The following is a 24232-nucleotide window of genomic DNA, read 5'->3' on the forward strand; positions in this document are numbered from 1 at the left end:
GAGACGGAGTCTTGCTCTGTCGCCCAGGCTGGAGGGCAGTGGTGCGATCTTAGCTCACTGCAACCTCCACCACCTGGGTTCAAGCAATTCTCCTGCCTCAGCCTCTTGGGTAGCTGGGATCACAGGTGTGTGCCACCATGCCCGGCTGATTTTTGTATTTTTAGGAGAGATGGGGTTTCACTATGTTGGCCCGGCTGGTCTCAAACTCCTGACCTCAAGTGATCTGCCCAACTCGGCCTCCCAAAGTGCTAGGATTACAGGCGTGAGCGACCACGCCCAACTGTTTATTATTTTGTATCTTGCTTTTGTCCAAAATAGCAGTATGTGAAGAGCTACTTATTCCACTGAACAGACCCTGTCACTGCATTCTCATGGCTTCTTTTTTTTTTTGAGACAGGTTCTCTGTCACCCAGGCTGGAGTGCAGTGGTGCAATCATAGCTGACTGCAGCCTTGACCTCCCGGGCTCAAGCAGTATTCCCACTGCAGCCTCCTGAGTGGGTAGAACTACATGCACTGCTAATTTTTTGGTAGAAATGGGATCTTGCTATGTTGCCCAGGCTGGTCTCGAACTCCTGAGCTCAAGTGATTCTCCTGCCTCGACCTCCCAAAGTGCTGGGATTACAGGTGTGAGCCACTGCGTCTGGCCTCTGGTAGCTTCTTTTTTTTTTTTGAGACAGAGTTTCACTCTTCTTGTTGCCCAGGCTGGAGTGCAATGACATGATCTCAGCTCACCACAACCTCTGCCTCCCGAGTTCAAGCGATTCTCCTGCCTCAGCCTCCCAAGTAGTTGATCTAGTAGCTTCTTTAACCAGGGTGTGCTTATTGTCCACCTACTGCGTGCCATGCCCCGCCTGTCTCTTTACCAGGTGTCCTGGAGCCCTCTGATGGTTTTCCTTCTTCCATTTCCCAACTTAACTCTCGAATGCACTTTTCATTCACTCACCAGGTGTCTCCTGAAGTCAGGGTTGCTCTAGCAGGGCCAGGCCAGGCCTATTTTGCTCTCCACTTCCTGTTCACATCCACCCGCAGGCTCTGGCTGGCCCTGGCACATTGGATGTGTTGAATATTTCAGGCCCTGGCCTTTTAGCAGCCCTCTGAGGCAGGGCCTATCTTTAGCCCCATTCAAAGATGGGGTAACTAAGGCTCAGAGAGGTGAAGTCACCTGCCCACCATCACAAGTAGCAGAGCCAGGCTGGCCCTGGCCCAGCCCTTTCCTCCAAGCTCATGTAGGCTTGCTCTCCACTGACCTGGGCTCTCACACAGGTAGTTTGGGAAGCCTCATTTCTGTGATCTTCATGATAGTCCTAAGAGCCTGCAGGGCATTTGTCACCTTCCCCCTTGTTACAATGGGGAACCAAGGTGCTGAGAGGGGAAGGCGTCCTGGCTTCTGGATAGCCCCCTCCCTCTCTGCCAGCTGGAGGCCAGAACAGTCAGGACAAGGGGTGTCTGTGATGGCGGTGGCAGCTCTGCAGTCACAGCCCAGCAGTCTGACGCAGGGGTGGGCAGATGAGGGGGAAGGAGGAGTCCAGGCTGGGCAGAGGCCTGGGCCCACCCACCCCTTGGCCTATTTTTTACACAACATGGACACATCTTTAACAGGTTTGCTGCTCCTTTCTAGACAGGGAAACTGAGGCCCTGGGAGAGAAGCTGTTCCACAGCTCCGCCAGGATGCAGTGCCAGCTGAGAGGGCCGAGCACAGGGAGGATAAGCAAGGGCACTTTCCGTAAGGCAGAGATAGCCCAGCCACCCCCACCCCACGCCTCAAAGGCTCCCTTCCCTTCCGGGGCATTTCTGACCACACCCAGGTGCACCCCAAGAAGGGCTCTTGGTGGGGTCTGCTCCATCTGAATGACCCACCCTGGAGGTGCTGCCTGTCTGGGCCCACTGTAAATCCAGGTTCGAACGCCACCTCTGTCACTTACAGGCAGTATGAAGTTGGGCAGAAGACTTCTGTCTCCGAGCCGGTTTCCGTGGTTATAAAATGGACACCTTAAAAAAAAAAAGCCTTAACAAAAGGACATTCTCATATGTGTTAGAACGTGGTGAGCCTTGAGGACATTATGTTAAGTGATACAGCCCGTCACAAAAGGACAAATACCTTATGATTCCACTTACACGAGGTCCCTAGAGGAGTCAGATTGACAGAGAGAGGAAGTGGGATGGAGTACTTGGAGGCGGTGAGTGGAAGGGGTGTCGTGTTTAAGGGGTGTGGGTTTCAGTTTGACGAGATGAAGAGAGTTCTGTGTCTGGTGGTGATGGTTGCACAACAGTGAATGTGCTTCATGCCACTGAACTGCACCCTTGAACATGGGTAAGATGGTACATTTTCAGTTACGTGTGTTTTATGACAGTCTAAAAAAATTGAGGGAAAAAAAATGGACCTGGAAACAATGGGGACCTCCTGGCTTGGTGCGGGGGAGAATCTGGCCTTGGCCTTGGTTGTCTGTTTCTGAACCGGAACTGCTCTCTTGTGGGTATCTGGTCAACTGCAGTCCTGAGCTCCTGGGCGGGTCCTTGCACTGGGCCCCTCCCTGTGGGGATTCCTCAGGGCTGGGCAGGGAAAGGAAGGGCCCAGACTGCCTGGCTTTAGCTGCCTCCCCTACCCCAGCCCCAACCCACATCCACCTGAAACTGCTGCCGGCCTCTCCACCACACCTGGGGCCCACGCCCTGCAGCGCCCCACCCCACCTTGTCCCCTTTCAGGCGCTCTCTGGGAGAGACTCTGAGTGTATCGAGTCCTAACAATTGACTCTTGTCCTCAAAGAGAATCTGGCTTCACTAGGTGCTGAGGAGGTGGAAGAAAGATTATACCAGCCTGGGCTGACTGCACCCCACTCTGCACAAAGCACTTTAAAAGCATTTGGGGGCTGGATGCAGTGGCTCACGCCTGTAATCCCAGCACTTTGGGAAGCTGCGGTGGGCAGATCGCTTGAGGTCAGGAGTTCGAGACCAGCCTAACCAACATGGTGAAACCCTGTCCCTACTAAAATACAAAAATTAGCCGGGCATGGTGGTGGGCACTTGTAATCCTAGCTACTCGGGAGACTGAGGGAGGAGAATCGTTTGAACCCAGGAGGCACAGGTTGCAGTGAGCTGAGATCATGCCACTGCTCCAGCCTGGGTGACAGATTGAGACTCTGTCTCAAAATAAAAATAAAAATAAAAGCATTTAGTTCCCAAGACCTGCTGGGTGCAGTAGCTCATGCCCGTAGTCCCAGCTACTTAGGAGGCTGAGGTGGGAGGATCACTCAAGTTCAGGAGTTCGAGGCCAAATGGGCAACATAGCAAGACCCCATCTCTAAATTTTTTTTTTTTTAATTAGTCCAGTGTGAGGCCCAGCGCAGTGGCTCACACCTGTAATCCCTGCACTTTGGAAAGCTGAGGTGGGCAGATCACGAGGTCAGGAGCTCGAGACCAGCCTGACCAACATGGTAAAACCCTGTCTCTACTAAAAATATAAAAATTATCTGGGCATGGTGGTGCACGCCTGTAATCCCAGCTACTCCGGAGGCAGAGGCCGGAGAATCGCTTGAACTCGAGAGGTGGAGGTTGCGGTGAGCCGAGATCATGCCACTGCACTCCAGCCTGGGCGATAGAGCAAAACTCCATCTCAGAAAAAAACAGACCGGGCACAGTGGCTCACGCCTGTAATCCCAGCGCTTTGGGAGGCCAAGGCGGGTAGATCATGAGGTCAGGAGACAGAAACCATCCTGGCCAATGGGGTGAAACCCCGTCTTGACTAAAATACGAAAAATTAGCTGGGCGTGGTGGTGGCGCGCCTGTAGTGCCAGCTACTCGGGAGGCTGAGACAGGGGAATCATTCGAACCTGGGAGGTGGAGATTGCAGTGAGCCCAGATGGTGCCACTGCACCCCAGCCTGGCGATAGTGTGAGACTCTGCCTCAAAAAAAAATTTTTTTTTAGCCCAGTGTGGTGCTGCATGCCTACAGTCCAGCTACTCTGGAGGCCGAAGCAGGAGGATTGCTTAAGGCCAGGAGTTTGAGACCAGCCTGGGCAACATAGCAAGACCCCGTCCCATTTAATTAAAATAATTTCTGTGGCCTCCTCCCAGCAGCCCTGCGTGGTATCATGCCCATCATGTATGTGAAGAAACAGAGGCTGCAAGCAGTGAGGAGCTTGTCCAAGGTCCCACAGAGAGGCTGCCAAGAGTCCAGGCCCACACCTTGATGCTGGCTTCCCCTCTTCATCCTCGGCAAGAGCTGCGTGGGAGGGAGCCCGCCCCTGCAGGGGGCAGGCAGGTGGCTCTGACCACCCAGCTGGCTCTTGTTGGGGTGGGGCTCCTTTCCCCACACCCTTGGGAACTCAACCCTGGATTTGGTGCCTGCACCCTCTTTCCTGATCTCCCCCAAAGGCCCATCAGAAAGGGGCAGTGACTTGTCCAGAATCACACAGCAGAGGACAAGGAAACGGGTGCAGCTGGGGGTGACCCCTCCAGACAGGTTACCCTCACCAGGGTAGGCCCAGGCACCAGTTGGGCCAGGCCTGCGAGAGACTCCAGTCCAGGCCCTTCTCAGTTCTGCAGCCAACCCCCAGGCTCTGCCATTGGAGCTCTGGGCCCTCCTCCACTCCCCAGACACACTCAAACTGGAGAGAGGAACCTGAAGCAGAAGTCCCACCTTGATCATTTTTTTTTTTTTTTTGCCCTCGCTGGACCCAGCCAAGGGCCGAGCAGAGTCTGGATGTTCCCAGACCAAGCGCAGAGTTGGGGCGGTTAGTCAGAATCAGACCTGATTGGGATGGTGTTTCCTGCCTTGGGCAGGTGGTTTTGCCTCTGAGCCTCAGTTTCCCTCACCTGTGTGACTGAGCTGGGAACACTTCCTGCCTCAGAAGGAGGAGTCTGGGTGGCGCAGACAAGCTCCAGGTCGGCGGGGCTGGGGCGGCTCCTTGCAGAGGAAGCAGGTGTTTCTATGAGCGAACACACCCCACTCCGTGAACACGAGGGAGGTGTTGCAGTATCATTGTCACCACATCCTGCCTGCTCAAACAGCCGCGCCCGCCCTGGCTGTCTCATTCCAGACTCGGGGGCAGGCAGGCTGCTGCACGCACCGGGCTCCTCTCCTCCCGCTTCTGCTCCCCAGTCTTTAGGTCCTGGCCCTGGATGGGGACGCCAGGTGTCCACGTGTCTCAATGGAGGCAGCTGTGTGATTCAGAAGCTCTCCCAGTGCCACTTCCTTTCCCAGCAGTGTAGGTGGTGCGTGGACCCAGCTGGTCATTAGAGGGCCCGGGCCTTCCTGTGGGGCGGGTGCTTGCCCTGGCCCGTGAGTCCTGGCATCACTAGGAGGACTGACTTCTGGCCTGGAGCTGCCAGCCCAGGGCGGGCGGTGGTGTCTGCTGGCCCCTTTGTGACCTGAGCGCTGGTAATGCTGAGGGGCGGGGAAGCTGCAGTCCCAGGCCCGTTTCTCTTGGCACCGCCTGGGTGAGACCTTGGGCAGGCGGAGGGCAAGTCCCACATGGTGGCGAGGACCTGAGCCTGGTGGTGGGGGGACAGGCCTGCTGGGTTTGTTCTTACTCTGCCACTTAATAGCAGGGTGATGTTGGCAGGTGATGTCACCTCCCTGAGCCTTAGCACCCCCATCTCTGGGATGGGGCTACAGAGGCCTGGCCTCTTGGGCATCAAGGATGACCCTAGGAGGGCCTGCAGGGGAGGCCTGCCTGGTGCCTGGCACACTTCCAGGCCCTCAGCACTGGCTGTGGCCATCATCACCCTTGCTGAGTGCCCCATTCCACCTGCCTCACATGGGGTCCTGCTCTGCCTTCCTCCTGTCCTCCCCATCCAGCATAGCCTAGAAAGATTGGGGCTGGGGAGTGTTTGGCATTTGCAGAGAGGTGCTGTTCTTTTTTTTTTTTTGAGACGGCATCTCGCTCTGTCACCCAGGTTGGAGTGCAGTGGTGCGATCTCGGCTCACTGCAAGCTCCGCTTCCCGGGTTCACACCATTCTCCTGCCTCAGCCTTCCAAGCAGCTGGGACTACAGGCGCCTGCCACTATGCCCGGCTAATTTTTTTGTATTTTTAGTAGAGACGGGGTTTCACCTTGTTAGCCAGGATGGTCTCGATCTCCTGACCTCGTGATCTGCCCGCCTCGGCCTCCCAAAGTGCTGGGATTACAGGCGTGAGCCTCTGCGCCTGGCCCGAGAGGTGCTGTTCTTAAAGAGTTCATAACTAGGCCGGGCACGTTGGCTCACGCCTGTAATCCCAACACTTTGGGAGGCCAAGGCAGGTGGATTGGTTGAGGCCAGGAATTCAAGACCAGCCTGGCCAACATGGCAAAACCCCGTCTCTACTAAAAATACAAAAATTAGCTGGATGTGGTGGCGGGCGTCTGTAATCCCAGCCACTTGGGAGACTGAAACATGAGAATCACTTAAACCCAGGAGGCAGAGGTTGCAGTGAGCCAGGATCATGCCACTGCACCCCAGCCTGGGTGACAGAGTGAGACTGTCTCAAAAAGAAAAAAAATAAAGTTTGTTACTATTCTGGTTATTAACATCATCAGTAATCAAAGAAAGGTGACCCATCATCTGGGCACCCCTGTTCACCTCCTAAGAGAAACAGACACATTTGACACAGGCATTTAAAACTTTGTTTAGATAAAAATCTAGGTTCTGGGTTACAGTAAAGTAAAAGCACAATTTGGCCAGGCACGGTGACTCACACCTATAATCCCAGCACTTGGGGAGGCCGAGGCAGTTGGATCACCTAAGGTCAGGAGTTCGAGACCAGCCTGGCCAACGTGGCAAAATTCCGTTTCTACTGAAAATACAAAAATTAGCTGGGCGTGGTAGCGTGTGCCTATAATCCCAGCTGCTTGGGTGGCAGAGGCAGGAGAATCATGTGAACCCGGGAGGCGGAGGCTGTGGTGAGCCGAGATGGTGCCACTGCACTCCAGCCTGGGTGACAGAGCGATACTCTGTCTCTAAATAAATAAATAAATAAAAGCACAATTTATTCTAATACACAGAAAGGGCTGGGTGCAGTGCCTCACTCGTGTAATCCCAACACTTTGGGAGGCCAGGGCCGGAGGATTGCTTGAGGCCAGGAGTTCGAAACCAACTTGGTCAACATAGCGAGATCCTGTCTCTACAAAAAATTTTAAAAATTAGCCAGGCATGGGCCAGGCACGGTGGTTCACACCTATAATCCCAGTACTTTGGGAGGCCAAGGCGGGCGGATCACAAGGTCAGGAGAACGAGACCATTCTGGCTAACATGGTAAAACCCTGTCTTTACTAAAAATACAAAAAAAAATTAGCCGGGTGTGGTGGGCGGGTGGCTGTAGTCCCAGCTACTTGGAAGGCTGAGACAGGAGAATGGCGTGAACCTGGGAGGCGGAGCTTGCAGTGAGCCGAGATCACGCCACTGCACTCCAGCCTAGGCAACAGAGCAAGACTCTGTCTCAAAAAAAAAAAAAAAAAAAAGATTAGCCAGGCATGGTGGCACACACCTGTAGCCCCAGCTACCTGGGGGAGGCTAAGGTAGGAGGATTGCTTGACCAGGAGGTTGAGGCTGCAGTGAGCCATGATCACGCCACTGCACTCTAGTTTGGGCAACAGAGCAAGATCCAGTCTCTTAAAATAAAAATTATAAAATTCTAAAATACACAGAAAGGACTGGAAGGTTATTATTCAGTGAAAAGTTAACAGTGTGTAACCCTGGTGGGGACTGTAAAGGGGATTCTTCTTTTTTTGCTGCTATGCTTTTTTACAATTTTCCGTATGTTCTCCAGGGAACATCTAGTACCTTATCCCTCCGTGACCGCCTTACGTCTGTCATTGTAAGAACAACGAGCCTTGGCCGTGTGACCACGAATGGCCACAGAGAGACATTCTCACAGAGATCTTGCTGCGTGCCTCCTGTGTGGCACAGCCTGCGTTTCCTAATGTGGCTTCTCAGCCAGTGTTTCCCAAGCTTGGCCAATCATTAGAGTCACCGAAGTTATGTGTTAAAAATCAGGTTCCCAGCTGGGCATGGTGGCTCACTCCTGTAATCCCAGCACTTTGGGAAGCTGAGGCAGGCGGATCAGGAGGTAAAGAGATCGAGACCATCCTGGTCAACATGGTGAAACCTCGTCTCTACTGAAAAACACAAAAATTACCTGGGTGTGGTGGTGCAGGCCTGTAGTCCCAGCTACTCGGGAGGCTAAGGCAGGAGAATCGCCTGAACCCTGGAGGCAGAGGTTGCATTGAGCCAAAATGATGCCAGTGCACTCCAGCCTGGCGACAGAGCAAGACTCCGTCTCAAAAAAAAAAAGAAAAATCAGATTTCCAGTTTCTCTCCATAGTAGTCAAACTAGACTCTCTCTGGGAGAGCCTGCTGTTGCTGCTGTTTTTCATTCCTTTATACACACGCAACCAGAGATGATTTTACATTAAGGCCTCTCTGTGATCACCCAGTTTGTGGGGGAGGAGAGCCTTATTCTTAATCCCCTCTCTTGAGGCCGCTCCCCTAGGAGCCTGTCATTAAGACCCACTGTGTGACCTTTGGTCTTCCGAGTGCTCTCAGAATCTTGTACACACATAACTATACGCACATGTGGAATTTTATGGTTGAGGCAGGGTCTCTGTCGCCCAGGCTGGAGTACAGTGATGGGGTCATAGCTCACTGCAGCTTCGACCTCCTGGACTCAAGCGATCCTCCCGCTTCATCCTCCCAAAATGCTGGGATTATAGGCTAGGATTACAGGCATGAGCCACCATGCCAGCCCCCATGTGGAATTTTTTTTTTTTTTTTTTTTTTTGAGTTGGAGTTTCACTCTTGTCGCCCAGGCTGGAGTGCAATGGCACAATCTCGGCTCACTGCAACCTCCACCTCCCGGGTTCAAGTGATTCTCCTGTCTCAGCCTCCCGAATAGCTGGGATTACAGGCACCCACCACTACGCCAGGCTAACTTTTGTATCTTTAGTAGATACGGAGTTTCACCATGTTGGCCAGGCTGGTCTTGAACTTCTGACCTCAGGTGATCCACCCACCTCGGCCTCCCAAAGTGCTGGGATTACAGACGTGAACCATGTGGAATTTTTAAACCTTGCTCTTTGTTTTATGGAAGTGAGTTCATGTTGTGCCCCCTCTGCATATTGCTTTCTTTCCTCATATTTTGCAGGAATCCCTCCAGCCCTTTGCTGCAGCTTTACAGCAGCTGGTTCCCAGTGAACTGGGAGTTTTAAATGTGTTCCTCTGGTCAATCTGTTCATTAAATAGATGGACTTTAGAAAGGAGTTCCCGAATGCTCTTACTGGAATGCAAGGGATGGGGCAGAGAACCCTGAGGCTGCACCGGGGATCTGTCTAATCTCACTGTGCTCAGTCTTCCTGTGTATTAAATGGGGAGCCTGCCCGCCTCCCCCAGGGTGGTTTCCCAGCCAAGTGACCACATGCTTTCTGCAGAAGGGCTGATAAGTGGGCTGCCCCGTGGAGTGGGCAGGCTTTGGCTCCCAGCTAGATTTGAGGTGGAATTTTGGACAATGGAAGAATTTTCATTGTCTTCTTCCCCTGACCCCTGGGTCCTAGGAAAGCCAGGCCACCCTGTGCTAACCCCCTCCTATGGATCCCTTTTAGGTTGAACCATGATTCCAGTGACAGAGCTCCGCTACTTTGCGGACACGCAGCCAGCATACCGGATCCTGAAGCCGTGGTGGGATGTGTTTACAGACTACATCTCTATCGTCATGCTGATGATTGCCGTCTTCGGGGGCACGCTGCAGGTCACCCAAGACAAGATGATCTGCCTGCCTTGTAAGTGGGTCACCAAGGACTCCTGCAATGACTCGTTCCGGGGCTGGGCAGCCCCTGGCCCGGAGCCCACCTACCCCAACTCCACCATTCTGCCGACCCCTGACACGGGCCCCACAGGCATCAAGTATGACCTGGACCGGCACCAGTACAACTACGTGGACGCCGTGTGCTATGAGAACCGGCTGCACTGGTTTGCCAAGTACTTCCCCTACCTGGTGCTTCTGCACACGCTCATCTTCCTGGCCTGCAGCAACTTCTGGTTCAAATTCCCACGCACCAGCTCGAAGCTGGAGCACTTTGTGTCTATCCTGCTGAAGTGCTTCGACTCGCCCTGGACCACGAGGGCCCTGTCGGAGACAGTGGTGGAGGAGAGCGACCCCAAGCCGGCCTTCAGCAAGATGAATGGCTCCATGGACAAGAAGTCATCGACTGTCAGTGAGGACGTGGAGGCCACCGTGCCCATGCTACAGCGGACCAAGTCACGGATCGAGCAGGGTATCGTGGACCGCTCAGAGACGGGTGTGCTGGACAAGAAGGAGGGGGAGCAGGCCAAGGCACTGTTTGAGAAGGTGAAGAAGTTCCGGACCCATGTGGAGGAGGGGGACATCGTGTACCGCCTCTACATGCGGCAGACCATCATCAAGGTGATCAAGTTCATCCTCATCATCTGCTACACCGTCTACTACGTGCACAACATCAAGTTCGACGTGGACTGCACCGTGGACATTGAGAGCCTGACGGGCTACCGCACCTACCGCTGTGCCCACCCCCTGGCCACACTCTTCAAGATCCTGGCATCCTTCTACATCAGCCTAGTCATCTTCTACGGCCTCATCTGCATGTACACACTGTGGTGGATGCTACGGCGCTCCCTCAAGAAGTACTCGTTCGAGTCAATCCGCGAGGAGAGCAGCTACAGTGACATCCCCGACGTCAAGAATGACTTCGCCTTCATGCTGCACCTCATTGACCAATACGACCCGCTCTACTCCAAGCGCTTCGCCGTCTTCCTGTCGGAAGTGAGCGAGAACAAGCTGCGGCAGCTGAACCTCAACAACGAGTGGACGCTGGACAAGCTCCGGCAGCGGCTCACCAAGAATGCGCAGGACAAGCTGGAGCTGCACCTGTTCATGCTCAGTGGCATCCCTGACACTGTGTTTGACCTGGTGGAGCTGGAGGTCCTGAAGCTGGAGCTGATCCCTGACGTGACCATCCCGCCCAGCATTGCCCAGCTCACGGGCCTCAAGGAGCTGTGGCTCTACCACACAGCGGCCAAGATTGAGGCGCCCGCGCTGGCCTTCCTGCGCGAGAACCTGCGGGCGCTGCACATCAAGTTCACCGACATCAAGGAGATCCCGCTGTGGATCTATAGCCTGAAGACGCTGGAGGAGCTGCACCTGACGGGCAACCTGAGCGCGGAGAACAACCGCTACATTGTCATCGACGGGCTGCGGGAGCTCAAACGCCTCAAGGTGCTGAGGCTCAAGAGCAACCTGAGCAAGCTGCCGCAGGTGGTCACAGATGTGGGCGTGCACCTGCAGAAGCTGTCCATCAACAATGAGGGCACCAAGCTCATCGTCCTCAACAGCCTCAAGAAGATGGCGAACCTGACTGAGCTGGAGCTGATCCGCTGCGACCTGGAGCGCATCCCCCACTCCATCTTCAGCCTCCACAACCTGCAGGAGATTGACCTCAAGGACAACAACCTCAAGACCATCGAGGAGATCATCAGCTTCCAGCACCTGCACCGCCTCACCTGCCTTAAGCTGTGGTACAACCACATCGCCTACATCCCCATCCAGATCGGCAACCTCACCAACCTGGAGCGCCTCTACCTGAACCGCAACAAGATTGAGAAGATCCCCACCCAGCTCTTCTACTGCCGCAAGCTGCGCTACCTGGACCTCAGCCACAACAACCTGACCTTCCTCCCCGCTGACATTGGCCTCCTGCAGAACCTCCAGAACCTGGCCATCACGGCCAACCGGGTGAGTGGCCCTGCCACAGCTCTGCATGTGGGCTGGCGGGTGGCCTGGCTGGGGCCTGTGGTGGGGCGCTCGGCAGGCTCCGTGTCCTGGGACCGTCGATGCCCCTGAGTGTGGAGTCCTTACCTGGGGTTTACAGAACCATCCAGGACAGAAGCTCTGTTCAAGAGACAGACTCCTTGGGCCCCATCCCAGGCCTGCTGAATCCGAATCTCTGGGCCCCGGGCCTGTCTTTGCTCCAGAATGTTGCAGTTTTCCTGCCTGGAGAGACTGCATGGTCAGGCAAGGTCTGTCCCCCAAGGTGACCTTGAGCTGGGTTCCTCTTCAGCAGGGATGTGCATGGGCAGGAGGTCCAAACCCCGGGGGTTCTCTCGCAAAGCCAGGTGGTGGGAGTCAAGACTTAGCCTGGAGTTTGTGTCTTCCTCAGCTTGTTCCCAGTCGGATTTGGAGGCAAGGAGCCAATCCGGGTCCACCCATGACAGAAACTGTGTGGGTGGCCAGTGCTGGCTGAGGGGAAGCCTTGGATGGTCTCTGCAGCTCCCAGCATCACTCACACATCTTTCTCTGCTGCATTTGGTGGTGTCAGAGGCAGAGTTGGGCTGAGATGGGGTTAGCTTGTCACTGCCTGCCTTTCTGAAAAGGAAATTGTGCAAATCATTGTCACTGGGAGTTTGGGAGGCCACACCTTCGACATACTTTCAAGGCTGTTGGTGGTCTGTGGGTGCCAGTCTCTTACCTGGCTGGGGAAGCCCCCATCCAAGGGCCCCTTGGTGGAGGCAGGCAGTGTGGATGGAGGGCTGGGTACTCCTGTGGCTCTGTGGTCTGGCCTCTGAAATGGAAACAGCCACTGCCATTGTGGGGAACGTCCCTCTTCCACCCGTCCTGGGGACCTGCAGGTCTTCCTGGGCCTCACATCCAGGTGGAGATTCCTGTAGTGAGACATGTGGTGGAGGATGCCTGAGGCCAGGGGCTGGGAGACAAGGGAGAGCCAAGCCAGCCACCCTTCTGCCCCCGACACAGTAGCAGCTGTCGTGGCAGGCCCTTGTGAACTTCACTAGGGATGCCACCAGGTTCAGGAGGCTGAAGAAGAGACCCGGAGTTGACCAGGCACAGTGGGTCACACCTGTAATCCGAGCACTTAGGGAAGCCAAGGTGGGACGGTCACTTGAGCTCAGGAGTTCGAGACCAGCCTGGGCAACATAGGGTAACCCCATCTCTACCAAAAATACAGAAATGATCCAGGCATGGTGGCATGTGCCTGTAGTCCCAGCTATTTGGGAGGCTGAGGCAGGATCGCTTCAGCCTAGGAGTTGGAGACTGCAGTGAGCTATGGTTGTACCACTGTACTCCAGCCTGGGCAATAGAGTGAGACCCGGTCTCAAAATAAAATGAAGAACCCTGGAGCCAGCCAATGAAACATGGGGTTTATTTGGGGGAACTTACTTACAGGGCGGTCCAGCAGCAGTGAGCCAAATGGAAAACCACTCCTGCATATAAAAAGTGTGCAGCTCATAGAGCATTTTCACTAAGCACCCTCCCCTCAGCAGCCTCCGTGTGGCAACCCGCATTTCTTAGTTCAGTTGTTGCTGTTGGGTGCATCTGCCATGCAGCAGCCCCACGGTGCAGTCCCTGTTGGTTTTGTGGGTACCTGCTCTGTGTTCAGCCTGTGCCAGGCATGATGCACCTGTCCTCCTCCCACCAACCTGCTGAGTCCTCCCAACAGGAGCTGTCTGTAGCATCCTCGGGCACGGAGGGAGGTGGCCCCTGGAATGCCCTGTCTGTCCTCCCGGGCCCCAGGACAGGACACACCTTCTCCAGCATCACTCAGACTAGATGCTTCAGGCCCTCCAGATGCCTGCTGGCTTGGAAGCCTTCCTCCCCTCTTCCCCAGGGCTCTCTTACTGCAGAGCAACCTGCAACCCACATATATCAGGGATTTTGACAAGTCCTTATCTCCGGCCACCCCATATTATGACTTGAGCACAGCGGGAGAGTAGACCAGGGCAGGGTTTTCTCTTGCAGTTTCGGGACAGGCCCACTGAATAGGAAAACTGGAGTCCCCTGGGGAGAAGCCACATTTGGGAAGCACAGAACAAACCCAGCCCTTCTTTAATCTATGGAGGGGGAGACCCTGTGGCTTCCCCGTAGCACAGTGCTGCCCTTGATAAGCTGGGACTTCCTCACAGCTCCTGCCATGCCTGCCCTGTCCCGGGTGCTGTGCTGGGGCTGTCCTCCTGGTTGGGGGAGGGTTCAGGCCTCAAGCCTGGCTCCCGATCCTGCCCCCACCCCCAGCTCCTCCCGCCAAGCTTGCCTGTTAGTGTCGTGCCTGCTGGCTGAGGTCACCCCTCAGGAAAGGAGCTGGCGGCAAGCACGCTGTCCCAGAGGAAGGAGACCCTCTGGACATGCTGTTTAGCACATGGCTTAATCACATCCTGTCCCCACCCCCTGGAACACCAGAGCCTTAACAGGGAAAACAGTTCACTTGGGCCAACCCCAGGCAGGCCCCTCATTCTGAGTGGGAGGCCTGAGCCCCTCTTCCTCCTCACTCGGGCTTGACGGCTCCTTCTCAGCCACCTTGGCCTGTGGTGACCAGGAGGGCTGGGCGTGGCCTGCCCAGGCCCTTGCGTGCTGTTTCTCCAGATTTATACTCTTGCTAATGAAAGCCTTGACAAGACAGTATTCATTCGTTCACTCGTTTACTGATTTGTGCAAATTGGATTTTTTGTTTGTTTGTTTGTTTGTTTTTGGTAGAGACAGGGTCTCACTGTGTTTTCCAGGCTGGTCTTAAACTCCTGGCCTCAAAGCCTCCCACCTTAGCCGCCAGAAGTGCTGGTATTACAGGCATGAGCCACTTCGCCTGGCCTTTGTGCAAATGTTTTTTGAGCACTGCCAGAATCCAGCTATGGAGCAAGGCTCCGGGGACACGGGGATGAAGAAGGCCAAGTAACGAGGGAGTTAGCACAGTGCGTACGTGCTCTGCTGGAGCACCAGGTCCCTGGGAACACAGAGGAACAGGCCCCTGAAGAACGAGGAGGAGGAAGCCAGGTGGAGGGGAAAGGGACAGTCCAGAGGTTCTGGTGGTGAGGAGCAGTGAGATGGGCTGCCCAGGAATGTGGGCATCCTGAAGAGCAGAGGTGGGGTTATGGGGGGGTGGATGGCAGGGGGGTCCTGTCCTACACCTCAGTTTCAATTGTCTCTTCATTTGTTTAACAGCCGATCCCTTGCCAGCCCATAGGCTCTGATGACTAAGACCTAGCTCTTTTTGTTCAAGCAAATGTTTACCGAATTCCTAGTGATTGAGTGGGTGAAGGAATGAGCTGACTTGCAGCGTGAGGTTCCTCTTGCCGTAGTGTGTGAGGTGGGGTGAGTGAGAGGTGGGAGAGTGGAAGAGAGCTGTTAAGAGACCACGATTAGCCATCAGGTGAAGCCACAGGGCCTGGCGTGGCCAAGGCAGGTAGGGATGGAGAGACATGGACGGATCTGGGAGACGCTGGAGGGGGAATCCAAAGGGACGGGAGTTGATGGTGGGGGTGGTCTGAGTGACTCGAGCTTCTTTGCGTGGATTGTTGAGACAGGAGGAAGCACAGGTTTTCAGAGGCCAAGGTGTGTCTCGTGTCAGGTGTCTGGGGCTCTGGGATGTCCAAGGGACCATCTTGAATCCATCTGAAGCCCAAGGAGTCACCCTTTCCAGGCTCGTGGGTGAAGAGGGGTCCTTGACGTGGTCACTGTGGAGAACAGAGAGGGAGGAGGACAGGAGTCTGCAGAAGAGGAGGGTGAGGCCAGAGTGTGGAGTACATGGGGCCTGGGGAGTTGGCTGGATTAGGAACTGATGACTTTGGCCAGAGAGTTAAGGGTGGACGGGGTCCTGGAGGCGGAGTGAAGAGAGAGACAGCGGCTTTCCTGCGGTTGGTCAGGAAGGCCAGAGAGCCAAGGACAACGCTGGGGCCCTGGAAGGCTCCTGGGAGAGTTGTCCTTTTCAAAGATCAGGTCGAATTGAGGCCTTTCGGTGCCGATGGGGACCCACTGAAGTCTCTGGGGAGGTAGGAGAGGGTGCAATTGGGGGATTGGGAACCAACTTCAAGCCTCCAGGGCACGGGCGGGCGACAATCCAGCAGAGAAGGATCGGTCCAGAGGATGGGTGTGGCTGTGGTGGGAGCCGAGCAACTGAGAGTACCTCCCCTTTTCTCTGTGGGGCCTGGAGAGGGCTCCCTGGCTCAGAGCAGGGCATGTTCCGGGGAGGAGGCCTTTCAGGGAGGGGGCTCCAGAGCCAGGCTCCATATGGACCCGAGCTCTGCCACTCGCTGTCCAGAGCTTTCCCGCTGTCCCTGACCACTGCGTGTGTCAGCAGAGGAGATCACGGGGTGAGAGTGGGGCCTTTCGGGAAGGCTCTGGCCCCTGGGTGCTCCGGAGCCCACTTCCTATCTACCCTCCGACCTTCAGCCCCTGCTGACCTCAAAGCCAACCCCAGATGCACTCCTGATCCTTGGGCACAGTGGCGGCAGTGTAGGATACACAGGTTAGGAGCCTTTTTGAAAGCACCCACTGTGCCTGGGCTGGGCGTGGTGGCTCACGCCTGTAATCCCAACACTTTGGGAGGCCGAGGCAGGCAGATCACCTGAGGTCAGGAGTTCAAGACCAGCCTGGCCGACATAATGAAACCCTGTCTCTACAAACAATACAAAAATTAGCCGGGCATGGTGGTATGCGGCTGTAATCCCAGTTACTCGGGAGGCTAAGGCAGGAGAATCACTTGAACCTGGGAGGCGGAGATTACAGTGAGCCAAGATTGCGCCACTGCACTCTCTGGGTGACAGAGTGAGACTCCGTCTCCCGCCCCCTCCCCCCCAAAAAAAAAAGAAAAGAAAAAGCACTCTGCCTGGCCTTGGCCATGCTTATTTCCCTGCTGGGAAAGCCGAGTTGCTCCCCAGGAACTCCTGGGTCCTCCTCCAAAAATGGCTGGAGAGAGCAGGTGCCCGTGAGGTTGAGGTCCAAGTCTGCAAAACGGTCCTCAGCCACAGAATGTCCAAGCTCAGAGGCATTTCTAGTCCAACCTGTGCCTTTTACAAATGGGGAAACGGAGGCCCAGAGAGGGAGGGACTTCCAGAGTTACCCTGTAACTGAGTGCCATATTTGGCAGAAGGGAAATATAGCATGGGCTCTGAGTGGGAGGAAGTAAGACGTACATCCTCTCCTGACCCTTTCCGAGAGGCTGCAACCTCAGACGAGTGGCGTGTCATCTCTCTGGGCCTCAATCTCCTTGGCAGGAAAATGGGGGCAGTGATAGAGCAAGCTCAGAAGGGCTGCTGTGCAGTCTCCCCATCATCCTCACTTGGGATCAGGGCCCAGGGCTCCTGGCTCCTGCCCTCCTGCCCATCCCATCTGAAGGAGGCAGCCTCGGGACGGGCAGGCTCAACTCATGGCCTTACTTACACGCAGTAAGAACTCCTGGCCCCAGCTGATTCCTCACAGCAGGGCAGGGAAGAAGCTGGCATACGTGAGGCTCTTCCCGTGTGCCGGGAGACAACACGAACCCACTGCAGCCCCCTGTTTGCTCCTTGCTCCGCTAACAGTGTCGACAGTTCACCAGAGCATGGGCTGTTGAACCGGATTCAAATCCTGGCTCCATCACTTACCAGCTGAACCTCTGGACAAGTCAGCATCTTTGGGCCTCAGTTACCCCATCTGTAAAATGGGAAGAGTATTGACAGAATATTTATAGGTAGTTTGCTGGTTAAATAAGTTAATGGTTAAATAAGTTAATAGTATCAGTGCTCACAGGGAGCCTGCCATGCATTAAGCTGCATACGGGTGTCGTCTGTTAACAGTAATTGCTCAAAATCCTCAGGGAATGCGGTCCAAGGTCCCCCATGGATGCCTGGCACTGCAGGTAGTGCAGAACCCTATATGTTCTGTTCGTTCCTATTCACACGTACCTATGATAAAGTTTAATTTATAAATTAAGCATAGTACACTTAGACTTTGAGGCTATTATTATTTTTTTGAGATGGAGTCTCGCTCTGTCACCCAGGCTGGAGTGCAGTGGCGTGATGTCAGCTCACTGCAAGCTCCGCCTCCCGGGTTCACGCCATTCTCCTGCCTCAGCCTCCCGAGTAGCTGGGACTACAGGTGCCCGCCACCACGCCCGGCTAATTTTTTTGTATTTTTAGTAGAGACGGGGTTTCACCGTGTTAGCCAGGATGGTCTCGATCTCCTGACCTCGTGATCCGCCTGCCTCGGCCTCCCAAAGTGCTGGGATTACAGGCGTGACCCACCGCGCCCAGCCGAGGCTATTATTAAGTAAAGTAAGAGTTGCCTGAGCACAAGCACTGTGAGACTATGACGGTCGATCTGATCATAGTCATGGCTCCTGAGTGACTGCCGTGGGTAGCAGATGCAGCATGGGCACACTGGACTAAGGGCCCACTCATGTCCCAGACAGGATGGATTTCATCACGCTACTCAGAGTGACATGCAATTTAACACATGGAATTTTGGCTGGGTGCAGTGGCTCATACCTGTAATCTGAGCATTTTGGGAGGCAGAGGCAGACGAATCACTTGAGGCCAGGAGTTCAAGACCAGCCTGGGCAACATGGTGAAACCCTGTCTCTACTAAAAACACAACAACTAGCCGGGCGTGGTGGCAGGTGCCTGTAGTCCCAGCTACTTGGGAGTCTAAGTAAGGCAGGAGAATCGCTTGAACCTGGGAGGCGGAGGTTGCAGTGAGCCAAGATTGTGCCACCACACTCCAGCCTGGGCAACAGACCAAGACTCCTACAGAATTTAGGCTGGGTGCAGTGTCTCACTCCTGTAATCCTAGGACTTTGGGAGGCTGAGGTGAAAGGATCACTTGAGCCCAGGAGTTTGAGACCAACCTGGGCAACACAGTGAGACCTCATCTTTCCAAAAACAAAAAAGTTTGGAATTTTCCATTTAGTATTTTTGGACTGCAGTTGATTGTGGGTAATTGGAATCACAGACAGCAAAACCGTAGATAAGGGGGGACTACTGCATTCATGTTTGGTAAAAGCTCAAGGAGGGGGCTCCAGATGGCCAGGACGAAGCTCCCTGTATGCATGCCCACCCTGTGACTTAACAGATGAGGAAACGGGGGCCCAGGAAGGGGCAGTGAGAGCGGTATTCTCGCCCCTGTCAGTGAACTCTCCCAACTTCCCAGAGTTAAGGGGGTAGATTTTCTTTCTTTTTAATTGAGATGGAGTCTTCCTCTGTCACTCAGACTGGAGTGCAGTGGCGTGGTCTCAGCTCACTGCAACCTCCATCTCCCAGGTTCAGGTGATTCTCCTGCCTCAGCCTCCTGAATAGCTGGGATTACAGGCACGTGCCACCACGCTCGGGTAATTTTTGTATTTTTAGTAGAGACGGGGTTTCATCATGTTGGTCAGGCTGGTCTTGAACTCCTGACCTCGTGATCCTCCAGCCTTGGCCTCCCAAAGTGCTGGGATTACAGGCTTGAGCCACTGCTCCTGGCCTAGGGGATGGATTTTCTCAGCATGCTGTTTTGCTTTCGTAAATTGTTCTTAAGCTGGGCAGAACCAACAGCCTGGCTCCTGGTGAGCCCTGGGACGGAGGTGGGAGCAGCTGGCCAATGTGATATACTTCCCAGGGCCAGGTGCTGGAAGACAGTGGGGATTGAGGCAGGCAGGTCTCATCCTTAGAACCCACATCTAGGGGGTAACAGATGGAAGGATGAGCACTGCGAGTGGGGACATGGGGGCCATGAGACCCAGGAGATCAGGGGAGGCTTCCTGGAGGAAGTGACTGCTGGAGGAAGGCTTCCTGGAGGAAGTGAGGAAGAGCTGAGACCTGGCGCACAGGCAGATGTTGGCCAGAGTTTGCCCAGATTGTGCTGGTGCTGGGGGCCTGGGGATCAGAAAAGATGCTGAGATCTTGGGGAGAGAGGGAAGGGAAGCCCAGAGGCCCCGTCCAAGCCACACCCACCTCACTCTCACCCCTGCTTTTTTCCCTCCAGATCGAGACGCTCCCTCCGGAGCTCTTCCAGTGCCGGAAGCTGCGGGCCCTGCACCTGGGCAACAACGTGCTGCAGTCACTGCCCTCGAGGGTGGGCGAGCTGACCAACCTGACGCAGATCGAGCTGCGGGGCAACCGGCTGGAGTGCCTGCCCGTGGAGCTGGGCGAGTGCCCGCTGCTCAAGCGCAGCGGCTTGGTGGTGGAGGAGGACCTGTTCAACACATTGCCGCCCGAGGTGAAGGAGCGGCTGTGGAGGGCTGACAAGGAGCAGGCCTGAGTGAGGCCAGCCTAGCACAGCAAGCAGCGGGACCGCTGCCCAGTCCTCAGGCCCGGAGGGGCAGGCCCAGCTTCTCCCAGAACTCCCAGACAGCCAGGCCAGCCTCGCGGCCGGGCAGGAGCCTGGGGCCGCTTGTGAGTCGGGCCAGAGCGAGAGGACAGTATCTGTGGGGCTGGCCCCTTTTCTTCCTCTGAGACTCACGCCCCCCAGAGCAAGCGCTTGTGGAGGAGAGCAAGTCTCAAGAGCGCAGTATTTGGATAATCCGGGTCTCCTCCCTGGAGGCCAGCTCTGCCCCAGGGGCTGAGCTGCCACCAGAGGTCCTGGGACTCTCACTTTAGTTCTTGGTATTTATTTTTCTCCATCTCCCACCTCCTTCATCCAGATAACTTATACATTCCCAAGAAAGTTCAGCCCAGATGGAAGGTGTTCAGGGAAGGGTGGGCTGCCTTTTCCCCTTGTCCTTATTTAGCGATGCCGCCGGGCATTTAATGCCCACCTGGACTTCAGCAGAGTGGTCCGGGGCGAACCAGCCATGGGACGGTCACCCAGCGGTGCCGGGCTGGGCTCTGCAGTGTGGTCCACGGGAGAGCAGGCCTCCAGCTGGAAAGGCCAGGCCTGGAGCTTGCCTCTTCAGTTTTTGTGGCAGTTTTAGTTTTTTGGGTTTTTTTTTAATCAAAAAACAATTTTTTTAAAAAAAAGCTTTGAAAATGGATGGTTTGGGTATTAAAAAGGAGAAAAAAAAACTTAAAAAAAAAAAAGACACTAACGGCCAGTGAGTTGGAGTCTCAGGGCAGGGTGGCAGTTTCCCTTGAGCAAAGCAGCCAGACGTTGAACTGTGTTTCCTTTCCCTGGGCGCAGGGTTGCAGGGTGTCTTCCGGATCTGGTGTGACCTTGGTCCAGGAGTTCTATTTGTTCCTGGGGAGGGAGGTTTTTTTGTTTTTTTGGGTTTTTTTGGTGTCTTGTTTTCTTTCTCCTCCATATGTCTTGGCAGGCACTCATTTCTGTGGCTGTCGGCCAAAGGGAATGTTCTGGAGCTGCCAAGGAGGGAGGAGACTCGGGTTGGCTAATCCCCGGATGAACGGTGCTCCATTCCCACCTCCCCTCCTCGCGCCTGCCCAGCCTCTCCACGCACAGTGTTAAGGAGCCAAGAGGAGCCACTTCGCCCAGACTCTGTTTCCCCACCTCCTACGGCATGGGTGTGCCCAGTGCCACCGCTGGCCTCCACTGCTTCCATCAGCCCTGTCGCCACCTGGTCCTTCATGAAGAGCAGACACTTAGAGGCTGGTCGGGAATGGGGAGGTCGCCCCTGGGAGGGCAGGCTTTGGTTCCAAGCCGGTTCCTGTCCCTGGCGCCTGGAGTGCACACAGCCCAGTCGGCGCCTGGTGGCGGGAAGCCACCCTGCTTTAGATCACTCGGGTCCCCACCTTAGAAGGGTCCCCGCCTTAGATCAATCACGTGGACACTAAGGCACGTTTTAGCGTCTCTTGTCTTAATGATTATGTCCATCCGTCTGTCCGTCCATTTGTGTTTTCTGCGTCGTGTCATTGGATATAATCCTCAGAAATAATGCACACTAGCCTCTGACAACCATGAAGCAAAAATCCGTTACATGTGGGTCTGAACTTGTAGACTCAGTCACAGTATCAAATAAAATCTATAACAGAAAGTGGCCTTTGGAGGTCTTTGTGTCATGGGAGGACCCTTCCCTCACTTCTCTGAAGCCTGCTGGGCCGTGTGGAACGTTGCTTGGGCACCCACAGGAGAGTTAACTGCTCATCTCTCTGCCCCATGAGACTCTGTGCCTTTCGAGGCAGTTACTGGAGGTTGTAAGCTTGACGCAGCACCTGCTAGGTAACAGGCTGTGACCTGGGCTGGGGATCCCATAGCCAGCACATTCTCTGTCATCCTACTCACCTGTGGTTGGGCACACATGAGGGTTTTTTTTTGTTGTTGGTTGTTTTTTTGTTTTTGTTTTTGTTTTTTGTTTTTTGTTTTTTTGACAGGGTCTCATTCTGTCACCTAGAGTTGCACTGCTGGAATATAGTGGCGTGATCACGGCTCACTGCAGCCTTGACCTCTCCAGGCTCAGGTGGTCTTCTCACCTCGGCCTCCCAAGTAGCTGGGACCACAGGGGCATGCTGGCTAATTTTTTTTTTTTTTTTTTTTGAGACAGAGTCTTACTCTGTCACCCAGGCTGGAATGCAGTGGCTCGATCTCGGCTCACTGCAACCTCTGCCTCCCGGGTTCAAGTGATTCTCTTGCCTTAGCCTCACGAGTAGCTGGGAGTACAGGTGCCTGCCACCATGCCCGGCTAATTTTTGTATTTTTAGTAAAGACAGGGTTTCACCATGTTGGCCAGGCTGGTCTTGATCTCCTCACCTTCTGATCCACCCACCTTGGCCTCCCAAAATGCTGGGATTACAGGCGTGAGTCACCGCGCCCAGCCATGCTGGCTAATTTTTGTATTTTTTGTAGGGACGGGGTTTTGACATGTTGCCCAGGTTGGTCTCAAATCCCTGAGTTCAAGAGATCCACCCACCTCAGCCTCCTCAAGTGCTGGGATTATAGGCATGAGCCACTGTGCTTGGCCCCTCATGAGTTTTGATGGGTGGGGATGGGAGAGGAGGGCACTGGAATGGGAACCAGTAGTCCTGGGCCTTTGTCCCAGCTTCGTGGGATAGGATGTGCATGAAGCTAGGCAGATCCCTTCTCCAGTGGCCTCTGTATCCCCATGTGGACAATGGGAATTTCCACTCTGTGCTCTCAGAGGTCCCTTGCAATTCCAACAGTGAGTCCCAAGTGTTCTACAGAGGTGGGGCTGAGAGTCATTGTGGGGAGGCCTGCCTCAGCTCCCAGCCCCTTTGGGGGCCTTTGGGAGGTACTGGGGTAAAGGGCAGAGGCTGAGACAGCTGCTTCCAGATGCCAGTTCTGCTGTGTTCGATGTGGGGCTTCAGTTTTCTCATTTGTAAAATCAGGAAGGTAATGGCACACTTGCAGGACTGTTCAAGGAACAATGGCGATTGTGTAGGTAGATGGGGTTTTTGATGGAGGACCTGGCTGCTAATACCCAATAAATGGCCTTCTATCTTCCACCCAGACCAAGGATCCTTGTGGTGGGCCAACCTGGGCGCCCTGTGACAGGAGACTGGGTGAGGAAGAAAGGCCATCATATCTGACTTTGACCTTAGTGATGAGGCCTGGGTGGCTGCTTGGGCACCTCCTCTACAACTGGTCAGAGTCTATCCCTCCTCCCTGCACGGGGACTCTGACCCCTCCAGGTGAACTCAGGCCTGAGCCAAGATTCCCTCCCTCTTCTCCCCTTGCCATGGGCTGACAGGCTGAGCAGCTGGACTGTGACTGCCCTGCTGGGGCCTTCTTTTCTGTTTCCATGGTGGAGGTCCCTCCCCCAGTCTGGTACCCTTCCCACCACCCCCTGACCCCACTCCCACCCCCACCCTGGCCTTGAGGCTGTCCAGCGCCTGGAGCAGGAGAGTTCGATCTGGAGCTGGTTTACGTTTGGAAAAAACCACCATGTAGAAACACCGCCCACCCACTTCTCAAAGTTGAGCAGAATGAACAGTTAGTGGGAGGCTGGGCCTCTCCCGTCCCCCTCCCCTACCCACCCAGGGCTCTCCACTCTGCCTAAAACCACTGTGGTGGTCTTCTCTCTGATTGTAACAGCAATTTCGGAAGCTCAAAAAAAAATTGTTTAAATTATATTCCACCCAGCCGGGTGCGGTGGTTCACGCCTGTAATCCCAGCACTTTGGGAGGCCGAGGTGGGCGGATCACGAGGTCAGGAGATCGAGACCATCCTGGCTAACACGGTGAAACCCCCGTCTCTACTAAAAAATATAAAAAATTAGCCGGGCGTGGTGGCGGGCGCCTATAGTCCCAGCTACTCAGGAGGCTGAGGCAGGAGAATGGCGTGAACCCGGGAGGCGGAGCTTGCAGTGAGCCGAGATTGTGCCACTGCACTCCAGCCTGGGTGACAGAGCAAGACTCCGTCTCAAAAAAATAAATAAATAAAATAAAAAATAAAATAAATAAATAAATTATATTCCACTCAGAACAGCCCCTGCTAACATTTGGTGAACAACTTGTTCACCAGTTGGTAGGCACTTACTCAGCGCCAGGCCCGGTGCCAAGCTCTTTATCAGCTGTGAAGCATTCATCTTATTTACTGCTCACAGGGGATCCTTCTGCTAGCCCCAAATTACAGACTGGGAAAGTA

General features: G+C 54.7%; 1 protein-coding gene across 5 annotated transcripts in view; it reads left to right on the plus strand.

Annotated features, from left to right (window-relative positions):
- Nucleotides 1-21665, plus strand: part of LRRC8A (leucine rich repeat containing 8 VRAC subunit A) — a 38148-nt gene extending 16483 nt beyond the window's left edge. For 4 of the 5 annotated variants that reach the window (XM_054501131.2, XM_054501134.2, XM_063650380.1 and 1 more), the window contains 2 exons: nucleotides 9573-11737; nucleotides 19724-21665. In XM_054501131.2, the coding sequence (XP_054357106.1) occupies nucleotides 9581-11737; nucleotides 19724-19999 (2433 nt within the window). In that variant the 5' untranslated portion in view covers nucleotides 9573-9580 and the 3' untranslated portion in view covers nucleotides 20000-21665. Of the gene's footprint in view, nucleotides 1-3412; nucleotides 3433-9572; nucleotides 11738-19723 lie in introns of those variants that run through there. The other variant, XM_063650381.1, reaches the window with a different exon arrangement.
- Nucleotides 21666-24232: the final 2567 nt, after the last annotated feature.

This window comes from Pongo pygmaeus, chromosome 13 (assembly GCF_028885625.2).
Source record: "Pongo pygmaeus isolate AG05252 chromosome 13, NHGRI_mPonPyg2-v2.0_pri, whole genome shotgun sequence".
Taxonomy (NCBI): Eukaryota; Metazoa; Chordata; class Mammalia; order Primates; family Hominidae; genus Pongo; species Pongo pygmaeus.